The sequence below is a fragment of the Dipodomys merriami genome, unplaced genomic scaffold (assembly GCF_024711535.1).
Source record: "Dipodomys merriami isolate MVZ:Mamm:240054 unplaced genomic scaffold, mDipMer1.0.p SCAF_7, whole genome shotgun sequence".
In the NCBI taxonomy this organism is placed as follows: Eukaryota; Metazoa; Chordata; class Mammalia; order Rodentia; family Heteromyidae; genus Dipodomys; species Dipodomys merriami.
In genome coordinates, this window is record NW_027206290.1 from 67393144 (window position 1) to 67418613 (window position 25470).

Below are 25470 nucleotides of genomic sequence, written 5' to 3' on the forward strand. Positions count from 1 at the left end.
CTATTGCTCAACACATCTCTGAGGTCCTTTAAAAAGCCCAAGGTGCAAGAACACTGCCCAGGAATATGATTCAGAGGGTTTCCATGAAAATTTCAGAACCACTGAGAAAAATCAGACCCACACCAAGGAAGCAGGCAAGAGAAGCCAGGTGGCCACCTGAATCTGGTTTATTGTTCCAGTTTCTCCAAACTTAGCAGAACGGTGGATGAAGCCACTTGGGGTGGGGGGGCCAGCCAGTCAATGTATGTGGAGAGTCATAGTTCATCCACTGGAATAAGACTCAAAATTCAGGAGACCTGGAACCCCCTCTTCACATCCTCCATGCCAAAGTCCCCAGGAGAGGCAGGATGTGGCAAGCATGGGTGTGCAGGCCTCAGAGGAGGTAGGGGCAGCACAGCTGTAGGGTCCGACAGCTGTGGAAAGCTCCATGGGAGCCTGGCTGGGGCCTCCCGAGGCTGCTGGGCCCCGCCCTGTTCACTGGAGAGAAGTTGGGATGCTGGGCCGGTTGAGATGGGTCAGATGCAAATAGGACCTTTCTAGGTCACCTCTCCCTGAGCTGTGCTATTTCCCATGGTCCCCAACCTCTGCTTTCCCCACTGGCATCCCTGGTTTGGACAAACTCCATCTCTTCCAGAGGAACTGACCCAGTGAGTGAAGCCCAGCACCCCGGCACCTCCCTGGCATGCTCTCTTGCCAAGAGCGTTAGCACAGTGTTGGGGTTTTCAACCAGCCCCAAGAAAGGGAGGTGAGGGAAACCCATGGGGCTGAGGAGGGCTTGAGCACAGGGGTGGGAAGGCCTTCCCTGCTCAGCTCAGGGATTGAGGTCTGCCCACAGTCCTGTATCTCTTTGTGCTGCTATCCAGGGTATGAGTGCAAATCCCAGAGGGACCTCCAGTCCGGGCTCAGTGGGGGCAACACCTGTAGACCTGATGGGGAGAAAGGGGGAGAGAGGGTCCTGGAGGAAGACTGGCTATAAGGGATAGGAAGCCCCTTTCTTCCTCCAGGTCAGCTTGAGCCACTAGGGTGGGTTTTGTGCCCTGGCTAGCTGTATAGTGGGTCCTGAAAAGGGAGACCTGGACCCAGTTCCCCATCCCTACTAAGGCCTTTGAGACAGAAAACCCATCCCAATCAGCAGAAGAGGCAAGAGCCAGCCAGATACCTACCGTCATTAGGAGTATGCCAGACCCTGGAGCCCCCGGGCTGGAGAGTGGAACTTGTCAGAATCCTCAAAAGACTGGTCTGCGGTCATCAAGGAGAAAGGGGCCCTAAGCCCTGTGCAGCTGGGTGACCTTACCTGTCTGTCTCTCTCTGCGCTAGAAACAGTAGGTAGAGCATACAGCATTTCTTATAGGCTGTCAGCCACCCCTAGCCTTGGTCTGGGGCCAACACAGCAGATGGAAAAGTGAGAGGTACCCCTCCAGGCTTCTCAGTCCACATCTTTCTTTTTTCTCCAGTCCTGGGGCTTGAACTCAGGGCCTGGGCACTGTCCCTGAGCTTCTTTTGCTCAAGGCTGGCACTCTACCACTTGAGCCACAGCATCACTTTCAGCTTTTTCTGAGTAGTTTATTGGAGCAAGGAGTATCATGGCCTTTCCTGCCTAGGCTGGCTTTGAACCATCACCTTCAAATCTCAGCCTCCTGGGTAGCTAGGATTAAAGGTGTGAGCCACTGGCACCTGTGCCTTGGACACCAGGCTTATCTTCTTCAGAAGGCCTGGGTCAAGATAAGGAAGCAGATGACCAAGGACTAAGTAAGGACAGAGGCCAGCCTCTGATCATTGACACATGTGCACAGCAGCAGCCTCCTGTACACACACACACACACACACACACACACACACACACACACACACACACACACACACACACACACACACACACACACACACACACACACACACACACACACACACACACACACACACGTGCTGCCCTCTGGTGGACACAGGAAGAAGGCATGCACTCCATGTGAGTTCCTCCAGCTCTGAGATAAAAGTTGAGTCTCTTCTCTGGGATGAGAGCTACCTAGGATGGTTTCTAGGCCTTCTCATTCTGGGATCTCAGTTTCTTTCCCCTTGGCCAGATGAGAGTGTCTAGAGAGAGTCTGGCACTTCTAGCTGTGAGGCTCAGGAAGTGGCATCCAGATGGGCTTTCCCTAGACCCCTTGCATGGGGGCACCGGTGAGAGATAGACAAGAGTGGGCCCCACAAGGGCACTTTTCCGGCCACTATGATGCAGCATGGATGGCTCACCTGTAAGCCCCTCTCCGTGGGCTCTGGGACAAGCCTGGGGTGGGGAGCTGGGTGGGCGCAGCACAGGGGCGAAGGCGCTCCTCTGTTTGACAGCGGAGATCATGTTGACAGGCGAGAAGGAGAAGACGCTGGTGGTAGGGGCAGCAGCCGGGAGGGACATGGAGGAGGCAGCCGCCAGCGGGGGGCTAGAGGGCATGACTCCGGGTCGGGGCGGGGAGGGGCAGGCGCAGCAGGGAGGGTGGTAGGAGACACAACAGGGAGACAGCACCAGAGTGAGCAGCGAGGTTGGGGTTCTGCATGGGGCAGCGGGCCCCTTATGGGCTGCTGACCACACTCCAGGCTCAGATCTCTCTGGGGGAGGTCTTGGGTCAGCCCTTGCCATTTTGGGGAGCTCTGAAGGCTGAAGATGACAGGGTCAGACCAGGTGAAAACTAGACAGTAGGGAAAGCCCTATCTCATAAGAGATGATCTCGAGATGAGTAGGTTGAGATTCCTGCTGAAAACCACTAGGATTCGGAGGTGCAGACATACATTTAAGGGCCCTGGGTTGCCAGAGCTAGAGTGGACTTTCAGGGGTCATGACAGCAAGGGTGATTAGTCAGGGATGAAGTTTAGGGGCACATATAAGTTTCTGTTAAAAAGTTTCTCTGCCAAGGCCCATACAAGCACCCAAATTTGTCCACAAATATGCTCTCCTCCCCAACACCCCTTGTTAAAGGTCTGTCTTTCTGCTTCTCTTCCTAGGATACTTGCCAGCTTATTGCTATCTCTGTCATCTCCATTCTAGACCACAACGACTTACATCTCTCACCTCTAGCTGGCTAATTCTAAAGAAAAGCAAGGATGCTATAATGTCAAAACTTGCTATTATCCAATTCTATAGCCATTCAGGGCCTCAGCTTGCCTTGCTGGGAATAGCAAGAGAACTTTGTGTATATGTGTTTACCTGCGCCATCTCCTGGAGGCTTTCGGCCTCACTCTAACTTTGATACAATGATGCCATCAACAGCTTCCAAAAATGTCTTCAGCCTATGGTCACCGTCTCCCTTAAGATAATTTACTAGTAGCTGGTGAGGTCATAGACCCCCAGGGAGCACTTGAAACCAATACTAGAAAATGTACTAGATTTCCCAAGGGCAGAGGTGAACACAGCCATATTTTGTAGCTTGGGTAGTATTGGGCATGGTGGGTCATTCTAGGGTTGCTGATGGCTGATGCAGAGGACCAAGTGGAGACTTGGGCAGATAGTCCCAGGCTTCTGGCTGGGGCAGTTCTAGCACTGTTTAGGAATGTTCTGGGAAAGTCAATGGAGAAGATACCCCATATAGTTGTGTCCAAGCATCCCGCACTGAGCAGTAGATAGGAAACTGGGTAAGTATTTGCCAAGACAGTATCATGAGGTGGGACTGGCCTCTGAACATGTCCATGGTGTCCTGGCTGAGACTGGATGTAGAGCTTAGGCAGCTCTGGAATTCTTGTTCTTGCTGTATGGGGAGACCGGGGGCGGCCTGGCTTCTATCCCTGGGTCAGTACCTTCCTCCACTGTATATATAGGAAGAAGTCCAGGGGCAGGGGAGATTCAAATCCCAGTGAAAACTAGGAAGAGGCTGGAAGTGAAACAATAGAACCCAGCCAGAGCAAAGGGTGGGGCCGGAGAGCCATTGGGAGGGACATGGCAGGACTCTACCCCGTGTGGACTCTGGTTGATGGATCTTTGGATGGGTCTCCAGAGGGATATGCCAAGTTGAAAACCCTAGCCAGAAAGAACAGCACCCAGGATACAGGACCCTGGGAAGGAAAGTTAGGCAGGTCTGTTTTCAACAATGCAAACAGAGGACAAGTAAGGGAGAAGTGAGTGACCTGTAGACACAACAACCTGCTTCTTTGTACATAGCTGTCACTACTTTTGGTCTCTGAAGACTCCTGGACTTTGAGGAACAACCTCACCTGTGTCTGATAGGGAGGCTTCTTGCCAGTGAGCAAGGGCAGAGCAATCTCCAAGCTCAGTGCATTGTAACACCATAGGCACATAACCAATGCCTGATGAGTTTCCATTGGAATTGCAAAATACTGGAGGACTATGCAAAACATAAAACTATCTTTGGATGTCACTCACCCATGACATCAAGATGCCATCTATATACGTTTTTTTTTGGGGGGGGGAGGTCATATGGCTTGAACTCAGGGCCTAGGTGCTGCCCCTGAGCTCTTTTGCTCAATGCTAATGCTCCACCACTTTGTGCCACAGCTCCATTTCCGGGTTTCTGGTGGTTAACTGGAGATAAAGTGTCTCAACAGCCTTTCCTGACGGGGCTGGCTTTGAACTGTGATCCTCAGATCTCAGCCTCCTGACTAGCTAGGATTACAGGTGAGAGCCACCAGCATATGGCTACCAATTTGTAGTTCTGATCTGCCCTCCCCCAAGAAGCCAGAGGGAGGTTTCCACCTACAGTGGAGGCTGGGCCTTCCCAACAATACATTCCTCCTGCATTTTGTCTGCCTCTTTATGCACAGCAGCACGTCCAGATCTGAGACCCGCCTCAGGCAGGGGATGGAATTCATCCTTTCTTTTACTTTAGAAACTAAAGTTCAAAGAAGTAACTTGCGGAGTGTCAGACAGCTCCTGATCTGGGCACTCCAATTCTGAACACGGGTCTGACCACCCAGAACTTGCCCCTTGAGCCTGACTCCCCTACTGAGGAGGGCAGTCCTATCTACCACCGCCCACCTGGCAACGTCTGAGATTGCTGGGGGCGCGTGGGGGACCAGCAGGAGCCCTGAGTTTCCTGAAGCGCCCGGGAGGGGGCGCCAGTCTCCTTCCGAAGTCCCAGCGAAAACCCGAAAGGTGGCACCGGGTTTCAGCCCAAGTGCCCCGCAATTAAAGCAGGCTTCGGGAGGGCGCGCGGGCTGGAGGCGACGTGTGAAGGTGCAGTCAGCAAAGGAAGCTGAAGGTGCTAGAGAGCGTTTGGCCGTAAAACCCGGGACCGCCTGAGGTCCGGCGGCAGGGACAGGTCCCATGGCGCCCCCTGAGGCTGGCACTGGTGTCCCTCTCCCCCCCCCCTCCCCGGCGTCCCCACGGGCCGGGTCCCGTTCGACCTCCCCAGGCCTCGGGTCTCCCTCCCGGCGGGCGGGGGGACACTCACTAGCGAAGGGCGAGGTGGCGGTGGAGCCATTGAGGAAGCTAGGGGACGCGGGCACGCCAAGGCCGGCCACCCCCGGCGTGCCGTAGCCGCCGATGCCGGCTCCTAGCCCACTCCCGTAGCTGCTCTGCTGCGAGCCGGGGCTGGGCGCGAACCCGCGGGGGGACGTGCTGCTGCAGCTGCGGGCGTAGCCTGCGGGAGACCGGACATCAGCGGAGAGGCACTGGTAGAGATGGGGTCCGTCCAGGCGCCCCCAAAGCTCGCAAGGCGCGGAGCGGAGGGGCGGGGCGGGTGAGACGCACCAGGCTCGGGCCCCGGCGTGGCGTCCCCGACGGCGATGGCCAGCGGGCTGCTGAAGGCGTTGATGCCCACCATGGCGGGGTGCGCGTGGCTGGGCGCCAGGGGTCCGAGCGGCGCGGGCGCGCGGGGGGCGCTGTACAGAGCCTCGGCCACGTCGGCCGCGCGCTTCAGAAGGAGCTCCTGCGAAGACGAGAGCAGGGCAGGGCGGGGACAGGCGCGGGCACCGGGCGCGGGGGGCGGCCCCGGGCCGGGCGCGGCGCTGGGAGGCGGGCGCAGGCGGCCTCATACCTGGTTACTGCTGGGCATTCCGTACAGGGCCTCCGCCAAGTCGGCCGCCCGCTTCAGCAGCACTTCCTGAGGGCGGGGGGGAGGAGGCAGCGCGACGGAGGGACGGCCCTTGGGGAGCCCCTCCTCGCCAGTGACGCACGGGATCCCCGCATTCCCAATCCCATCCCTCTCTCGAGTACCTTAGGCAGCCTCTCCGGGTCTCCGGGATGTCTGGGAATGACTTTCTGTAGCCTCTGGAATCCGTAGTCGATGGTGGGTTCGTTCAGGGCTGGGGAGAGGGGAGGGTGATGTTTGGAGCACGCCCACACCCAGATCAGGATTCAAGACATAAAACATGCAAGCTACCAGTCCAGAAAGTTCCCTGCAGGCCTCCCTGTGGTGACCTAAGTCCTTGTGTATTCTTTCACTCAGCAAGTATTTACCTATCTAGGCTTTGTGCCAGGCTCTTGGCATCCGAACACATGCATTGTACAATCCTACTACAGTTCAGGGGGAAAAAAGGAAACTGAGGCCAGAAGTGATGCACACCTGTAATTCCAGCACTGGAGAGGTAGGAGGCAGGGCAATCATGAGTTCATAGCCTGGATTACAAAAGGAGGCTGTCTCCTACACCGCACTTACCCCGAAGATTTTCAAGCTTTTATATTTTCTAGTGGAAGGGCTCTAAGGACAATTTTCTATTTGCATTTGGTCACATCAAACTACTACTACTACTACTACTACTACTATTTCTGTTTATAGCTGGGTGCTGGTGGCTCACTTCTGTAATTCTAGCTACTTAGGAGGCTGAGTGAGGATGGTAATTCAAAGCCAGCTCAGCCATGAAACTCCAATTAACCAGCAAAAAACCCAGACGTGTCCAGGCACTGGTGGCTCATGCCTGTAATCCTAGCCACTCAGGAGGCTGAGATCTGAGGATCGAGGTTCAAAGCCAGCCTGGGCAGGAAAGTCCATGAGACTCTTATGGCCCATAAACCACTCAGAAAGCCAGAAGTGGCACTGTGGCTCAAAGGGTAGAGCTCTAGCCTTGAGCTGAAGAGCTGAGGGACAGTGCCCATGTGCACAGTTCAAGCCCCACAACTGACAAAAAAAGAAACAAACAAACAGAAGTGGAGCTGTGGGTTAAGTGGTAGAGCACTCAACAGCCTTACACAATAAAGTTATGGTACAGCACCTAGGCTTTTTCAAGCCTCAGTACTCACACACACACACACACACACACACACACACACACACACACACACACACACACAGAGGTTACATTCATTATGGTTTGGATGTACTGTCTACAGTATCTATGACCATTAGAGGTTTGCATGCACCCCATGCACAAAGGCTGATGACCACCTAAAGACGTATTGCCACCTAGGGTTGGAGGATGCACCAGACTGGAAGGGCTCCCCTGCCCTTCCCCTCTCCCTGCCTTGCCCCTCCTCTTCCTGATCTGGTCCCTCCCTCCCCATCTAACCTACCAGTCTCAAAGCTCTCCTTCCTCTCTTTCCAATTCCAGATGTAGTGAATTTCCTTTAGTTGTCCTAATAGCACAAAGCCTTCCCTTCCTAGGTTTTACATGGGCCAATCCTTCTCTCATGACCGTCTTTCCTTTCTGCCATCTATCTACACTCTGTGACCAAGGTTTTCAAGGGAGGATCAAGCTGTCTATCAACGGTGTAACCTCACCTACCTACCTACCCATCCCACCATGCTCAGCCTTCCCAGGATAGACCATAGCCCCACTAAGCTATCTGTAAAAGTGGTGGTGTGGCAGTGAGAAGCCAGGGCTTGGGCTAGAGGAGTCTACCATACAGCTCCCCATGTCTTTGCTTTGGTGTCATGCAAGAGTGTGTGTGTGAGTGGGGGGGTGTACAGGGCTAGGCCCGGGAGACCCAAGACCCTTGAAAGATTTGGGGAGCAAATGCTCATTGGGGGCATCCTTGAAATAAACGTACTCTTGGAATGGTTCTAGACCCTGAAGGGGGAAAACATCCTAGTGAGAAGGAAGGCCTGAAGCAGAGAGAATGTTCCAGAAACATCTGAGGAGCCAGAGGCGAAAGGAAGGAAACAGAAGGCTAGGGAAAGAAGGATGGTGCCAGGAGGTGCTGTGTAGGACAGGCAGGAATGGCTTGGAAGGGCGTGGCCTCTGCCTGGGCGTGGCTTGGGTGTCTGCGCGTGGCCACCTGGTAGCCATTCACTTTTGCACAGCTCTGCGCACTTACGGTCCTGACCTTGGGCTTTCTCTCCGCCACCCGATTTCTTACCTGTGTAGACAAAGCGGCCGGGGGCTCCCTTGCAAAATTGCTTGGACTTGTAGGAGAGGGTCACCTCCACTACCCCAGGGATGTGTCGCGGGGGTGTCTGCACCCGGATGGCGTGGGGCGTGATGAGCTGCGAGGGGAGAGGGGAGGCCTGCAGGTCCCGTCCCGTGGGAAGGGCCCAGCCCCGAGGCCCGGAGGGAGACTGGCGGGGGTGGCCCACCTCGCTCCACACGAGCACGTTTCCGAACACGACCTGCAACCCGTCGAAGAAGTTGTCGCCGATGACAATCACAGTGGCGCCTCCCGTGGTCCAGCCCTCCCCGGGGCTGATGGCCTTGATGCAGGGGGTGGCAGCTGGGAGGCAGGAGAGGACCCAGGTCAGGGGACCGCGCCAAGGGGGGACCAGGGGCTGGCCAGGGCTGGGCTGGAGGGCCTGACCTTCGGAGGGGTCCAGGCGGCGGGCCCTGCGGCCGTGCTTGGAGTTGTTATGCACAAACATGTTGTCAGACACCGCCAGCACGTGCCCATCCACGCTCACAGTCGTGGACACCACCACCTGTGGGGAGAGCCAAGGCTAGTTTGGAAAGGGCCTGGGGGAGGGGACTGTGGTGGGGAGGTGGCAACCTGAGGTGGGTATCAGGATGCCAGAATTCACGGTCCCTGATTGGGGAGAGGGGGGGCTTCAGCTCCTCAGGTTGGAGCTGGTGAGATTAGGATCAGGTCCCACCCCCAGATGAACTGACTCCTAGGAGCTAGAAAAATTCAAAGCCAACCAACACAGAAACAAGAAGTATATCTGGCTCCTTGGGCAAAAAGGGTTTCCTGCCCTTGCACTGGACTCCCAGCCCCTATCCATAGTGCATGCACACACAGGGCAACTGTAGAACCCATCAGCAAGCTCTGAGAAGGAAGCTGGGGCTGCCTTCTCCCACTATCCCCCTGTGCTGGGAGGGGTGTGTGTGTGTGTGTGTGTGTGTGTGTGTGTACAGGTTGGGGATGTGCTAGGGGCAGCTGTTCTGTGCTTCACACTATGCAAATTACCTGGGTCGTTAATCATGTAAAAATGTCACAATTAGCATCTTCTTAAGTGGGACTTTAATGAAGCCTCCCTTGGCAGCCAGCTTAAGTTGAGATGGAGCTGCCCCACCCCCAGCAGGCACCAGGCCCTGGATGGCACAGGGCTGGGCAGAGGCCTGCCTTGGCAGAACCACAACCTGCCCTCCCCCCCTCCTATCAGGCAAGGATGGGTTTGCCAAGGGAGTCTCTCCCCAAACCCACCTGGAAGCGGCGCATGTCTCTGGGATTCCCTGCGTTCTTCAGGCAGTTCTGGTTGCATTTGAGGAAGAATTTGAGGAAGAACCTGAAACAGTGAGGTTGGTGGGCTTGAGAGTCTGAGGGTTCTAGAAATAGATGGAGATGCCCTTTTCTGGCAGGGTGCCTCCCCACTGTTTACTCGTGTATAAGTGCGCACCACCATATTTCCAGCATGAGCCACGTCTACACAGGATGCCTGATGCAGGCTAGCCTCTTCATAAGGACTTTCTCACTCCATAGAATATTTCCCATAGACACTCTGGGGGCAGCCACACAGTGTGTATAGAGTGTGCTTACCACACCCCTTCAACATATACTCATCACAAAGAGGATGCCCATTATACGCAGTAGATGGACCTTTCCCCTGTAAATTGCCTGACACAATATAGACCCACCGCACATCTGATTATACTCTCTCTGAATACAACATGAATTTACTACACCAACCCAGTGTAAATGTAACACCCTGGAGACCTGCCCCTGTTGATACCCATTACACATAGAACATCTGTCACATAGCATTCCTCTTCCCCAGAGGATGCTCATTCCACCACCTACACGTGTACTCAGTACAAATGTTATATCCTCTGTAGCCACTGCACGTGCTATATACTCTTACAAGAGATAGCTGTCACACAGGTGTGTACTGTGTGCTGTATCTATGGCTTAACTCATCACACAGTGATTCTATACCTGCCATGCACAGTGTAAATGTGTACTACAGAGTGTATGTACAGGAAGAATATGGAACATGGTATATACATTAGTATGCATTTTGTTATATATGATTATCCAAAACACAGTCATTGCATACCCCATGTAGGAGAGACCTCTAGCACCCATTCTATACCCGTGTACACATTCACAACCTAATCACACGCAGCACATACCTGCCAAAGACACACTGAACAGATACCGATGACCATTTTCTTTTTCACATACCATCATTGGAGAAAAGCCCCAGGATAGGTTGTAATGAAGCCACCTTATGTACAAACCAACAAGCTCTTGGTCCTCCAATTCAGGAAGACAATCACCAACAGAGTTTCTGTGGTTATGCACTTGGTAAACTCAGATCACTGTCGATGTCTACCTTAGCCTTTATGGGAGTCTGTGGGTATCTGAGCGAATGCCCTTTACAATTACAGAGGGCCAGGCCAAAGTCTGTGGCTGGTCCTGGCCTGTGGCACAGACTCCTGGGCCACTGTATGGGCTCCCATGGTCAGCTTTCTTTTATTACCCCACCTCTGGGAGGTGTGTGTGTGTGTGTGTGTGTGTGTGTGTGTGTGTGTGTGTGTGTGTGTGTGTGTGTGTGAGAGAGAGAGAGAGAGAGAGAGAGAGAGAGAGAGAGAGAGAGAGAGAGAGAGAGAGAGAGAGAGAGAGAGAGTGCTGGTCCTGGGACTTGAACTCAGGGCCTGGGTGCTATTCCTGAGCTTTTGTGCTTAAGGCTAGCTCTTGACCATTTTGAGCCACAGTTCCACTTCCTGTTTTTTTTATTGTTTGTTTTGGTGGTTAATTGGAGATAAGAGTCTCGACATTCCTGCCTGGGCTGGCTTCAAACTATGATCCTTAGATCTCAGGCTCCTGAGGAGCTAGAATTATAGGCATGAGCCACTGGCACCAGGTGGTGTGTGTATGTGTGTGTGTGTGTGTGTGTGTGTGTGTGTGCGCGCGCGCGCGTGCGTATGCCATACTACTTATACTAAACAATAGGCAAGTTCTAAAACCAGGAGGAGAGCCTTAAGTACAAGTACCATATACAGTATAGTAACTATGCCTGTGTTATTTGTACACCCATACTTGAACATCCATTTAATTCCCCAGCATTACTTCCAAAGTCTGCAAACAAACTTCCTATTCAGAGGAAGCTTTAGTAAGCTTCGTCCCCAAAGGGAGCTCTTCCAGTACTGGAAAAGATTGGGTACCAGCCATGAAACAGAGCTGTCCCCAGGGAAGCCTCTTATGAGGAGCTGGTGACAACCACTTTCTTGGAGGTACAGCTCCCCTGGGGCCCTGCCTCTGTCCACTGTAGACACCGTGCAGTGTCATCTGTCAGACTCACCACTCCCAATGGGCATCCCCCTGGAGGACCCTTTATTTACTTTTCCACAGAGCTTTCACAGCAGCACATCTTTTTATCCACAGTGGTCACCCCTCAGAAAACACTTTCACATATCTACCAGATACCCACAAAGCCCTCTACAGTACAGAAAAGTTAGAGACATGTGTGCAGATAAGCGCAGGTGCTATCCTTGAGCTTTTTTGGCTCAAGGCTAGTGTTCTACCATTTGAGCCACAGCATCACTTCTGGCTCTTTGGTGATTAATTGGAGATAAGAGTCTCATGGACCTTCCTGCCCAGGCTGGCTTTAAACTGATACTTAGATCTCAGCCTCTTAAGTAGCTAGGCTTACAGGCATCAGCCACCAACACCCAGCTTTGCTGGGTATATTTTAAATGGAGTCTTGTGGTATTTTCTGTCCAGGACGGTCTTGAACTGCAGTCCTCGAGATCTCAGCCTCGTGAGTAGGTAGAATTACAGGCATGAGCCACAGGCACCTGGCTTTTTAAAAAAATGTCAATAACAACAGCTTAAATGAAATTAAAGAGAGCCTTCCTCATCAATGGAGTATTCCTTGCCAAAGCAAATGCTGGGCTGGATATGACTCAAGGGCAAACACTAGACTCACACATAGCCTCTCAGGGGTGCCAATACTGCCTCAGGAACACACCTTCAGCACACTGCTTTAAGCAGCAGATGGAAAATGTGGAGGCAATGACTGAACTTGGGGCTTGCCATGGGTGGAAAGCTGAGTAAGATGAGCTGTTCTTGCTGAAGCCAGTGTTCTGGGGTCACACAGCAGGGTGGTGCCTGCCTGAATCCCAGCATCCCCCAGCTGCTGGGAGGCTTGCCTGCTGAAGGACTTGGAGCTGAGTAACTATCTGAAAATTACTCCCAATGGGAAGCAAATCCCTTCTAGCAGCAGCCCACAGCTAATAACAGACTGATGTCACACAGGAGGACCGATTGCTGGGCCATTCATACTCTATACTGGCAAGCTAGACCTTCCTCTCCAGCTCCCTCTCTGCCCTAGCACTTCTTTCCTCTCAAGAGCTGTCTTCCAATAACCCACATCACAAGAATCTCCATCACAGGCTCTCCTAGGAATCCCAGGGCCAGAAACCAAGTCACACAGCTAAAGCTTATCACTGCCATTTTCCTCCCTGGCTCCCCAAGAGATACTGACTTAGGGCTGAAATGACATTCCCACTTCCAGAGAGAAAACTGTTAGGAACAGGAAGAGTTGGACTGAGAACTTACATAAGTTTTCCCCTACAGAACTCACAGAAGTTACGGAGTGAAGGTCTAGATTTCAGTGCTGTCTAACTATACCAGAATGATCTCCACTAGCCACTTGCAGCTGTTGAAATCTGGTGACAGAGTACCTATTTTATTTATTTTTTTGCAGGGGGAGAGTGCTGTTTAGTTTGTTACAGAGCTTGAACTCAGGGCCTTGGCGCTGTCCCTGGGCCATTTTGCTCAAGGCACTCTACCACTTGAGATACAGCTCCACTTCCTGCTGTCAATGGTTAACTGAGATAAGAGTTTCATAGATTTTCCTGTCCAGGCTGGCTTCAAATTGTGATCCTCAGATCTCAGGCTTCGAAGCTAGATTACAGGCATGAGCTACCAGCACCCAGCTAAGGATCTACCTTTTAAATGTTTTATGTATGCATGTGTGCACACATATGTGCACACACATGCCAGTCCTGGGGCTTGAACTCAGACCTAGGCGCAAGTCCTTAACTTTTTCTGCTGTGTCCCTACCACTTGAGCTACACCTCCATTTCTAGCTTTTTGCTATTTAATTGGAGATAAGCGTTGGTGGCTCATGCCTATAAATCCTAGCTACTCAGGAGGCTGAGATCTGAGGATTGTGGTTTGAAGCCAGCTGGGGCAGGAAAGGCTATGAGACTCATCTCCAATTAGCCATCAGGAAAAAAACAAACAAAAATTGGAGTGGCACTGGGATTCAAGGTGGTAGAGCACTAGCCTTGAGCAATAAAGGACAACACCCAGGTCTTGAGTTCAAGCCCCACAACTGATCAAAAAAAAAAAAGTCTCATACTTTTCTGTCTGGGCTGGCTTTGAACTACAATCCTCAGATCTCAGCTTTTATTTATTTTTTTTTGTCGGTTGTAGGGCTTGAACTCTGGCCCTGGCACTGTCCCTCAGCTCTTCAGCTCAAGGCTAGTGCTCTACCACTTGAGCCATAGCGCCACTTCCAGTTTTCTGAGTGGTGTATTGGAGATAAGAGTCTCATGGACTTTCCTGCCCAGGCTGGCTTTGAACCATGATTCTCAGATCTCGGCCTCCTGAGAAGCTAGGATTACAGGCGTGAGCCACTGGTGCCCAGCTAGATCTCAGCTTCTTGAGGAGATAAGATTATAGGTGTGAGCTTTGATTGTCATTGTTTAAATAATCACCAGTGGCTTATGGCTAGAGTGTTGGGCAGTACAGATGTACAGAGGGAATATCGTGCATGGATGGGTGAATTGGGGCAGGATGTACACAACACCTGTTGCATCCTGTATGTCTTGGGAAAGAAGGAGATTAGGAGCAAAGTACAGAATAAAATTGCTTATGTATATGTGTGTGTGTGTATATGACTATATACATATGTATATGTATATATTCTAAGACCAAAGTTGGCACTTTGCCTGGGATGGAGAATTGGGGGCACATGTGTCCTCTTCTTTTACCCTAAAAGACTTGCTTCTGAGTGTCAGAAGAAACAGAATAGCTCCCAGGGCAGAATGATCTCCAGTGGTTTCCTTGTCTGCTGCCCTCCACCCCCAGCTAAGGAACAGTCTACAGACGCTGGACCATGCATTCCTTCACTCTTCCATACATCCATTTCAGAAGGCTGATTAAACTTCTTCCAGGTGTTATACATGGGGGAATCTAGAAGTAAACAACAGCTTATAGAACTTAGGTGCCAAAAGGAAACCCAAAGTAAGATACAGTGGTATGAGGCCGAGTATTAGTGGCTCAAGCCTGTAATCTTAGCTACTTGGGAGGCTGAGAAATAAGGATTGTGGGTTGAAGCCAACCCAAGCAGAAAAGTCTGTAAGACACTAATCTCCAATTAATTAGCAAAAAAGGAAGAAAAAAAAAAAAAGCCAGAAGAGGTGTGGCTCAAATGGCAGAGCATCAGCTGGGAAAAAAAAAAAATCAAGTGCTAGAAAAAAGTCAAGAACTCAAGGCCCCAAGTTCAAATACCAGTACCAGCACGCACGCGCGCACACACACACACACACACACACACACACACACAAAGGTAGAGTGATGGGTATGGCAGGATAGTTTGCTAAATGTCACCTGCAGCAGCCAATTGCTTTGCCTAAGAGAGACAAAACATTGGATCTTGGGCATGGGATCTTAGAAGACCTCAAGAGAAGTAGGAGGCAATTTGGTGATGTCACAGACAGCACACTTGTCCAGTGGTACCTGATAAGACGGGGGGAAGCTATAGGCCAGAGCCTTGGGGTTGGCACTGAATTGTGTAGGCTGTAGGATCCACGGAATAGGACAGACATCTGCACAGGGTACCTCACTGACTCACTTGCAAAAGTTGTTTTGCTTCTAGGGAAAAGCAGGCAGCAAAAGGCCTTTGCCCAAGAAGGGAAGGGGAACTAGAAGGTGGCTGGAGTAGTTCAGGCCCAAGTAGTTCAGGCAGCGTAAGCTGTTTCCAGGACTTGGTCTGTGGTAGCAGTCAATACAGTGTCCCTAGGGCTATAGCTGCATGCTGGGCCTGGACCTGGCCTTCCTACCTGGATCCCCAACTAGGGTAGAGGTGGCTGCAGTGCAGATGGGCTGGGGGACTATAAATAGCCAGGGGCGCATACATTAGCATGCCAATGCACCCGCACCCCATCCTCTATGCTAATGGCCCACCATGCGCCTGAACACCTTCTGTTCCCCTGCATGCATTTGCATGCACAATTAGCATAATCTTGTATAATTAATGAACAGCGTCAATTTTAGCTCCTAAGTAATTTGATTAACATGTTGATAGGGCACTTACCAGGCTCTCCAAACCTCAGGGCTGGGCATGGGGTCTGAGGAGAGGGGGAGAGGGGGTGGAGAGACTGCTCAAGGCCCCCTGGCTACCCATGAAGAATAGTAGTTGACTCCACTTTTCCCAAACCAGGCCTGAGGGGAGGGGAGGCACGGAGAAGAGGCTGCTAATGGAAGTCTCTGAGCATTCCATGTGGGGGGGGGCAGGGGGAACTGGCTAGAGTGCAGTGACTGAGGGGGACCTGAGCCCATAGGGACACAGGCATGTATGCACAGCTGATGTCCCCCAGGTTGGGAATGCTTTTGTGAATGAAAGTATTGATCTTCATAGGAAGAGTAGGAGGAAGGACATAGCAAAAGTGGAGGGTGGACAGGCTGACGAAGTCACCTAGGAGGAAGGCCAGTTTGTGGGTGATTTGGGGTTGTGAAGAAAGAAGCTGTATGTTCCTTAGTCTTTAGGGGGTGGTGAGTTGGGCTCTGAGGCCATAGACCTTGGCATCTCTTACTTAAGAATCATGTGAGAAGCAGGGTGGGGTTGGCAAGGCCTGGCATCTTCTACACCAAGCAACCAGGTGGCCCTAGGACCCCCAGATGAGGCTCATGTCTTTCTGTTCATCTCTGACTATGGTTAGAATCAGGAAGTTCTTCCTTGGCTCTGACTGAATGGTCTTGCTGCTGTTTAGGCTTAGGTGCACTTGACTTCTAAGATAATCACTGGAGAAAAGGTGGCGGGGGTGGGTCAGAAATGATACTGTGGCAGACACTGCACCGGGCACTGTTTAAACACATCACATTTGGTTTCACAACTTCTAAAGAGACACTATCACTCAAGTTGCAGACAGTTCATTCTCTCACCACTCCCTCCACGTACAAGAAGAGTCTCAGGCCTCTCATGTCTGCAGTCCTTCTCCTCTTCTGGCTTCCTCTGGGAGCAATGTCCACAACTCCACTCCTCCCTCAGCCATTCAGGCTCCCAGCTTGGCTTTGGCTGCCCAAAGGTCTTTCCACAAGTCCTTCCCACACACAGGTCCCTTGACTTATGACTCCCAGGTCACATGGGAAAAACTCTTGAATCCCCTCTGTTTCTCCTCCCTCAAGGGCTCTGGGCTCTGAGCAGGGACAGGCAGGGAAAGGAAGTGCAGGTCATTTGAGTGGCAGGAGGGAACCCTTTGTCCCACCTCAGCGCTGATTCTGGGACCTCAAGGGTAATTGCCAAAATGAGTGTGGATGTGGAAGCTTCTAGTTGCAGCGATTGTGGGGGCAAAAGAGCTCTGCTGGAAGGGGCAGCAGATGAACACTATTAGGCTTTTAGGTTGTGTTTGATCTAGGGACTGAGATCTAAGTGTGTCCCTAACAAAACAGACCATAGCTTACCTGGGCAGGTGGCTAGGATCTGGCCTGTTACAACAGTGTCACTGAAAAACACCAACTGTGCAGCAGGCACAACCACACACCAGGGAGTGACTACAACCCACAGCTACTGTCAACTCCTGGGAGCCAGAAGAAGGAAGCTATGGACCTTCCATGAGTAGGGATCTTCCACATCCACCCCAGCCCTCGGGTCATCCTGGCTAATCAAGCCGATATTTAAAAAACCTTGGAGCTGCTATGATGTCTGCTAAGGTAGACACATGTAGTTCTTTAAATTTAAATACAATTAAAAATTTACTTCTTTGATCACAGTAGCTACATATCCGGTGCCCAGTTTCTATGCATGGTTGTTGAATACCATATTGTTCAATATAGAAACATTTTCATCATTGTAGAAAGTCCTCTTTGATAGCTAATAGGGTTTTTTGTTTGTTTTTTTCTTTTTTCTTTTTCTTTGTGCCAGTACTGGGACTTGAACAGGGCTTTGAGCTCTTGCTTAGCTTTATTCACTGCTGGCTGGTGCTCTACCACTTGAGGCATACCTCCACTTCCAGCTTTTTGCTGATTGATGATAAGAGTCTCTCAGATTTTTATGACTGGACTGGCTTCAAACTGTGTTCTTAGACCTCAACCTCCTGTGTAGCAAAGATTACAGGTGTAAGCCAACTGCTCCTGGCTCTGATAGTGTCTTAAAGTTTTACAGCATTCTTTACTTCCCCTTATCCCATTATGTAATACATATCATCTCAACTGATCTATCTCTGAGTTCACTGAAGCTTTTCCCCCCATAATTTTGAAGTGTTTTTAATGTAATGTCTCATTAGCTTCTCTATAAGTTCTTGCTGGGGTGGGGGCAGAAAGAATTGTTTAAATCTCTCTTTTCTTGAACATTTATCATGGTTTCTTCCTTACAGCAGGTTCTAAATTGATTCATGGTGGGATTAGAGAATCCAAATTACTGTGAAAGGAGGAAAGGCTAACCAAAAACAAACAAGAAAACCTACATGTCTAGTGGCAGAAGTAAAACAATCAGTGAACTTGAAGATAGCTCTGAGATGATCTGGTTCTAGAACTGAAAGGAAAAAAGAATGAAGAAAAGTGAACAGAGTCTAAGAAACCTATGGGACACCATCAAGAATACCAATATATGCAAAATGGGAGCCTGAGGCAAAGAGAGGAAAAGGCCCAGGAATAATGTTTGAAGAAATACTGGAGCTGAGCACCAGTGCCTCATGCCTGTAACCTACTCAGAAGGCTGAGGACTGAGGATTGCAATTAGTTTTTTTTTCTTTTTGCTTATGTGGTGCTGAGGAATCGAACCCAGGGCCTCATGCATGCAAGGCAAGCGTTCTACCACTGAGTCACCTTCCCAGCCTGAGGATTGCAATTAGAAGCTAGCCAGAATATTCTTCTGTCAAATTAACCACCAAAAAAGCTGGAAGTCGAGAGCTGTGCCTCAAGTGGTAGGGTGCTGGCCTTGAGCAAAAGAAGCTCAGGCACAGTGCCCAGGTCCTGAGTTTAAGCCCCAGAACTGGTACACATGCACACACACACACACACACACACACACACACACACACACAGACAGAGACAGAGAGACAGAGAAACAGAAAGAAACTTATTTCCAATGAGATTAACACCTGACTTCTCATCTGAAATTATGGCAGTCAGAAGGCAATAGATGATATAATTGCGCTGAAAAGAAACTGTCCACCAAAATTTTCACTATCAAAACTCAGCAAAACTATCCAGGAGATGGGGCTGGGAATGTGGCTTAGTAGTAGAGTGCTTGCCTAGCATGCATAAAGCCCTAGGTTTGATTCCTCAATACCACATAAACAGAAAAGGCCAGAAGTGGTGCTGTGGCTCAAGTGGTAGAGTGCTAGCTTTGAGCAAAAAGAAGCTCAGGGACAGTGCCCAGGCCCTGAGTTCAAGCCCCAGGACTAGCAAAAAAAAAAAAAAAGAAAAGAAAAAAGAAAAAAGAAAAAGAATGAAGGAGAAATTGAGACTTTGGGGAAAAATAAGGACTGAGGATTTATCATGGACAGATTTGGCATATAAGAAATACTAAAAGTTCTTCCGGTTGAAATAAAAACAACAATGTAGTAATTCAAATTCAAATTCACATGAAGAAACAAAGTAAAAAGTAAAAGTAAATACATAGGTAAATATAAAAAAAACACATTGGGGGGGCGGGGGAAGGCTGGGAAGGGATGTGAAGGGTAAACAAAGGAGGAGGCTGCAATGCTTGATAAGAAATGTACTCATTTTCTTGCCCATGTAATTGTAACCCCTCTGTACAGTATGTTCACAAAAAATAAAAATTAAAATAAAAGAAGAAACATTAAAAAATAAAAAAAAATAAAAAACAACACATGTTAACTATGTTTTTTATCCTATTTAGAAGACAACTACATATATATATATATATGTATATATATACATATACATATATATATACATATATATATATATGGGGGTCAAGAGATAGATGAGAACTCTGTACTTTATGCTTCATTTTTTACTGCAAAAATGAAACTGTTCAAAATAAAAGTACTTTAAAAAAGGAAACTGCAGCCGAGCGCCCGTGGCTCACACCTGTAATCCTAGCTACTCAAGAGGCTGAGACCTTAGGATTGTGGTTCAAAGCCAGCCCAGGCAGGAAAGTCTATAAGACTCTTATCTCCAATAAACCACTCAGAAAACCAGAAGTAGTGCTGTGGCTCAAGTGGTAGAGTGCTGGCCTTGAGGTGAAGAACTGAGGGACAGCACCCAGGCCCAGAGTTCAAGCCCCATGACTGACCAGCAACAACAAAAAACGGAAACTGCAGTGGGTGCCAATGGCTCCAGACTGAGATCTGAGGGTCATGATTCAAAGCCCAGCTCAGTGAGGAAAGTATGTGAAACTCTTATTTCCAATTAGCTACCAAAAAATCTGGAAATGGAGCTGTGGCCCAGTAGTAGAGCACTAGCCTTGAGCAAAAAAGCTCAAGGACTACACCCAAACTCTGAGTTCAAACCCCAGGACCAGTACACATACACACACACACACACACACACACACACACACACACACACACACACACACACAAACTGTATAAAACAATAACTATAATTTATGAAGATTAATGTTATTAACAACTATAGGTCACAAGAGGGGAGATAGAATGGAGCTATATTGAAGTATTGTTTTTGTATACTATTGAAATTAAGTTGCTGTCATCTAAGTTAGACTGTTCTAAATTAAGATATTAATTATAATCCTTAGAGAACTTGTTAAGAAAATAATTTAAAAATACAGCTGGGCTCCAGGGGCTCATCCCTGTAATTCTAGTTACTCAGGAGGCTGAGATCTGAGGGATCACCATTTGAAACTAGCCTAGGCAGGGAAGCCTGTGAGACTATTATCTCCAATTAACTACCAAAAATGCTGGAAGTAGAGTTGTGGATCAAGTGATAGAATGCTTGTCTGAAGCGATAAATCTGAAGGCCCTGAGATCAAGCCCCTCTACTGGCACAGAAAAGAAAAAATAGATTAAATAAACATCAAATTAAATAAAATTACAATAACAATAGAATTACAACCATATAGAGGAAGATATCCATTTAATATACAAGAGACAATAATGAAGGAATAGAGGACAACACAGAGAATATATATATATATATATATACATATATATGTATATGGGGGTGTATGTATAAAAGGTAGGTGTAATTTTTACTTTATCAGAATTACATTAAATATAAATGGGTCAAATACTTAAATTAAAAGGCAGAGATTGGCAGAATGGACTATATCCCAACTATATACTCTCTATGTGAAGCACACTTTAAATCCAAAAGTTAAAAATAAAATAATGAGAAAATATCTATCACATAAAGCCTAACTGAAAAGGAGCTGGACTGGGCATAGTAAGGTACAAAGTGATTTTTAAGACAAAATTAGTTATAAGCCAGGCTCATACCTGTAATTCTAACTACTAGGGACGCTGAGGTCTAAGGATTGTGGTTCAAAGTCAGCCCAGGCAGGAAAGTCTGTGAGATTCTTATCACCACTAAACTACACAAAAAGCTAGAAGTAGAGCTCTGGCTCAAGTGGTAGAGTGTTAGCCTTGAGCACAAAAGCTCAGGGACAGCACCCAGGCCCAGAGTTGAAACCCCAGGTCCAGCCTAAGGAAGTTATGAGAAATTAAGAACCTTTTTAATAATAAAAGTATTGGTGCAACTAATGTATGTTAATAAAAACATCACTAAGGGGCTGGGAAGGTGGCTCAGTGGTAGAACGCTTGCCTTGCATGCATGAGGCCCTGGGTTCGATTCCTCAGCACCACATAAGCAGAAAAAAAAAAAGCCGGAAGTGGCGCTGTGGCTCAAGTGGTAGAGTGCTAGCCTTGAGCTGAAGAGCTGAGGGACAGCGCCCAGGCCCAGAGTTCAGGCCCCACTACCAGACCCCCCCCCCAAAAAAAAAAAATCACTAAGCTAGGAAAAAATTTAAAACATAAAAGTGTCACTGTGATGAAGAAGTATAAACATGTACACCTAATATCACAGATACAAAGTACATGAGGCAAGAAAAATGCAACAGAAGGAAGAAACAGATTATTCACTAATAATAGTTGGTGACTTCTATCCCTTACTTTCAATAATGGATAGAACTATTAGGCAGCAGACATTATAAACCACTATATCTCAAAGACATCTATAGATCACTCCACACAAAGACAGCAAAATAAACATTCTTCTCAAGTGTACATGGCACACTTTCTGGTATAGACCATATGTTAGGCCACTTTAAAAAGCCTCAGTAACTTTTTCTGGGCATTGGTGGCTCACACCTGTAATCTTTAGCTACTTAGGAGGCTGAGATCTGAGGATTGTGCTTCAAAGCCAGCCTGGGCAGGAAAGTTTAATGAGATTCTTATCTCCAATTAACCAACAAAAATTTACTCTCTTGAGCAAGTGAGGGAAAGGGAGACATTGTCTAAAAACAAATGTATTCTTTATCTGACATGCAACTGTAACCCTGCTGCACATCACCTTTGTAGTAACAATAAAAAAAAATTTTAAGCTGGGCACCAATGGCTTATATCTACAATCTTAGTTACTCAGGAGGTTGAGATCTAAGGATCATGGTTTAAGGCCAGCCTGGACAGGAAAGTCCATTAGACTCTTATTTCTAATAAACTACTCAGAAAAAGCCAGAAGTGGAACTGTGGCTGAAGTGATAGAGTGCTAGTCTTGAGCAAAAAGGAGGCTCAGAGACAGCGCCTAGGCCCTGAATTCAAGCACCAGGACTGGCAAAAAAAAAAAAAAAATTACTTCCTCAGTCATAGTAGCCACATTTCAGGTGCCCAATTTCTATGCATGGCTACCATATTGGTCAATATAGAACATTTCTCAAATCCTGATTATTTACATTTCTCAAATTTTTCCATTTTTTACCTCCTAATACATATAACTATTATTATTCCCCCAACTCCCCATTGAATACTTGGAAAATACTGGAAGACAAGTATTTTTTCTTCATTGTTTATGTTTTTATACTTAAAAGCCTAGACCTTTTTACCTAGGGCCTGGTACTTAGCAACTCCTCAGTAAATGCATATTTAATAGATTAATGAGTAGAAACTAGTGTATGGCTTTTATTGAAAGAAGAACTATTAAGCAATATTATAGAAGAGCTAAACCATATTTATGAATAGGAAGATTCATTACCATGAAAATGTAATTCTTCAAACTAGTGTGTAAATCTGTTGTAATATTGTTCAAAACTCAAAAAAAGTATATGTGTGTGTGTGTGTGTGTTGGTATGACACTTTACAAGTGGATTCTAAAATTTATAGGAAAACACAAAATGCCAAAGTATCCAAAATTCTGAAAAAATATTCAAGGACTCCAGGCATTGTGGCTCATGATTTAATCCTAGCTAGTCAGAAGGCTATCTGAGGATCACAGTTCGAAGCAAACATGGGCAGGAAAGTCTGTGAGACTCTTATTTCCAATTAATCACCAAAAACCAGAAACAGAGCTGTATCTCATGAGGTGGAGTGCTAGCCTTGAGCACAAAAACTCAAAGACAGCACCCAGGCCCCGAGTTCAAGTCCCATGTGGCACCAGTAAAAAAAGGAAAAAAAAATATATATATAAGGGAAGATAGAGAACTTTCCTCTAACTCTTTTCTTGTATAGTATAAAGTTATAATGGTTAGATGATTTGATGCTAGCTCAGGGATGATCAGATCAATCGAAGGAATAAAACACATAGTCTGGAACAAACCAACCAATAGAAGGAAACTAGTAAGGATGTAGCTCCTACTACAACTCAGTGGGAAAGGATAAGCCATTTCATAAATGGTGCTGGTATAATTAGTGATTCATAAACAGATGATAATTACATTTGATTCATTACTTCACACCAAACCCCCAAATTAGTTCCACACAGATTACAAGTTTAAATCTGGAAAGGAAAACTGTGAAGCCTTTGAAAGAAAATACACAACAGTATATTCATGACCTCAGCAGAGGAAAAAAATTGCTAAATAAAGTATGGAATAAAATCCATGAGGGAAATAATGATAAATTCAATAGCACTGAGATACTTGCCATATACTTCCCTGAGTGTGAAGATCTAGAATGGACCACCAAAGTCAACATCAAAACTCCCAAATGATTAGAAAAGAAAAATAGCCAAAAGACTTTAGTATACACTTGGAAGTAATGCAAATACCAATAAGCAAAAAGACATTCAATCTTGTTAGCAATCAGGAAGATGCAAATGAAGGCCATGACAAAATTTCCTGTATACCCAGGAAACTGGTAAACAATACCAAAAGCTGGGGAGGGTACACAACACAGGAACACAGCCTGGCTCAGGGAGTATGTTACTCAGTGCAAGCACTTTAGGAAATAGTTTGACATTAACCTGTAAAGTTGACATTGTGCATTTAATACAGACCTGGCCATTCTAGTCCTTGTTTATATCCTAAACAAACAGTTGTACCTTTTCAAATTAGGAGACACAAACAAGAATGTTCATATCAAGTTTGCTTATTACAGCAAAATACGACAAACCAAAGCAAAGCAAAACACAGCAACATAAGTAAGTCTTAGAGATGTAATACTAATTAAAAAAAATAGACTACTACAATGTGATATAATTGTTATAAAGTTAAACACAGCTTTAGCTATACAATATGTCATATAAGGATCTTAAACTCTGTGATTAAAAACAATATAATCTATTATATAATAATTACTACTATATAATATCACTTATAATTACATGATAATTAACCGTACTAATATAATTAATATGATGTAGCAATTATATAATAACTAGTTGTACTAATTATAATTGTTTATCATCTATAATTCTTATAATGATTTATTAATTATATATAATAATTATTATTTTGCCAATATTGGGGCTTGAACTCAGGGCCCAGTGCTCTTGCTTGACTATTTTTGCTCATGTCTGGTACTCATTTGAGTCTGGAGTTCAGTTTATTTATTTATTTATTTATTTTTGCCCTGGGGCCTGAACTCTGGGCCAGGGCGCTGTCCCTCAGCTCTTCAGCTCAAGGTTAGCGCTCTACCACATTGAGCCACAGCACCCCTTCCAGCTTTTTCTGCTTATGTGGTACTGAGGAATCGAACCCAGGGCCTCATGCATGCAAGACAAGCACTCTACCACTGAGCCACTTTCCCAGCCCTAATTATATTTTTTGAAATACACACTAAAAATTCAGTTAATCTTTATAAGAGGGATAGATAGTAGTATGAAATGGGAGTTCCACCTTCACTGGTGTTTTTTGTTGTTGTTGTTGTTGTTTGTTTTTATCAGTTGTGGGGCTTGAACTCTGGGCCTGAGCAACTTCCCTCAGCTCTTTAGCTCAAGGCAAGTGCTCTACCTCTTGAGCCACAGCACCACTTCTGGTCTTCTGGTGGTTAATTGGAGATAAGAGAATCACAGACTTTCCTGCCCAGGCTGGCTTTGAGCTGTGATCCTCAGATCTCAGCCTCCTGAGTAGCTAGAATTACAGGTGTGAGCCATTCCAGCACCCAGCCCCTGGTATTTTTAATATTCTTGATTTCAGCTTTCTTGATAAGTTCCCAGTGAATATTAACTATATGTTTCATTATTTCTATCTTGTTTTATTTTTCTTTTGTATATATCGTATGGAACCTAACAAGTCAAATATTTGAATATAAATAATAAAATCATAAAAGTACCGGAAGAAACCATAGGATAGTACAAAATGTATCATTAAATAAACTTATAAAATTAAAAATATATAGGATTTTTTAAGCTCAGAGTACTTGAGAGACTGAAAGACTGAGAGTCTTTAACTCCCATTTCCTGCAGAAAATGTTTCTCTTCATTTCTCCCTATTTTACCTGTCATACTAAAATAAACCCTTGCTAGAACTAAAAATAAAATAAAATAAAATTGAGAAATGGGGCAAATTT

At 47.3% G+C, this 25470-nt stretch overlaps 1 protein-coding gene across 2 annotated transcripts in view; it reads right to left on the bottom strand.

Annotated features, from left to right (window-relative positions):
* Window positions 1-161: 161 nt before the first annotated feature.
* Window positions 162-25470, bottom strand: part of Ebf4 (EBF family member 4) — a 43211-nt gene continuing 17902 nt past the window's right edge. The window contains exons 8-18 of one of the 2 annotated variants that reach the window (XM_070006901.1): window positions 9512-9593; window positions 8672-8789; window positions 8454-8587; window positions 8237-8363; window positions 6158-6246; window positions 5979-6044; window positions 5693-5870; window positions 5394-5582; window positions 2251-2448; window positions 1164-1239; window positions 162-926 (exon numbers count right to left, since the gene is read on the bottom strand). In XM_070006901.1, coding sequence (XP_069863002.1) covers window positions 1169-1239; window positions 2251-2448; window positions 5394-5582; window positions 5693-5870; window positions 5979-6044; window positions 6158-6246; window positions 8237-8363; window positions 8454-8587; window positions 8672-8789; window positions 9512-9593 — 1252 coding nt within the window. In that variant the 3' untranslated portion in view covers window positions 162-926; window positions 1164-1168. Of the gene's footprint in view, window positions 927-1161; window positions 1240-2250; window positions 2449-5393; window positions 5583-5692; window positions 5871-5978; window positions 6045-6157; window positions 6247-8236; window positions 8364-8453; window positions 8588-8671; window positions 8790-9511; window positions 9594-25470 lie in introns of those variants that run through there. The other variant, XM_070006900.1, reaches the window with a different exon arrangement.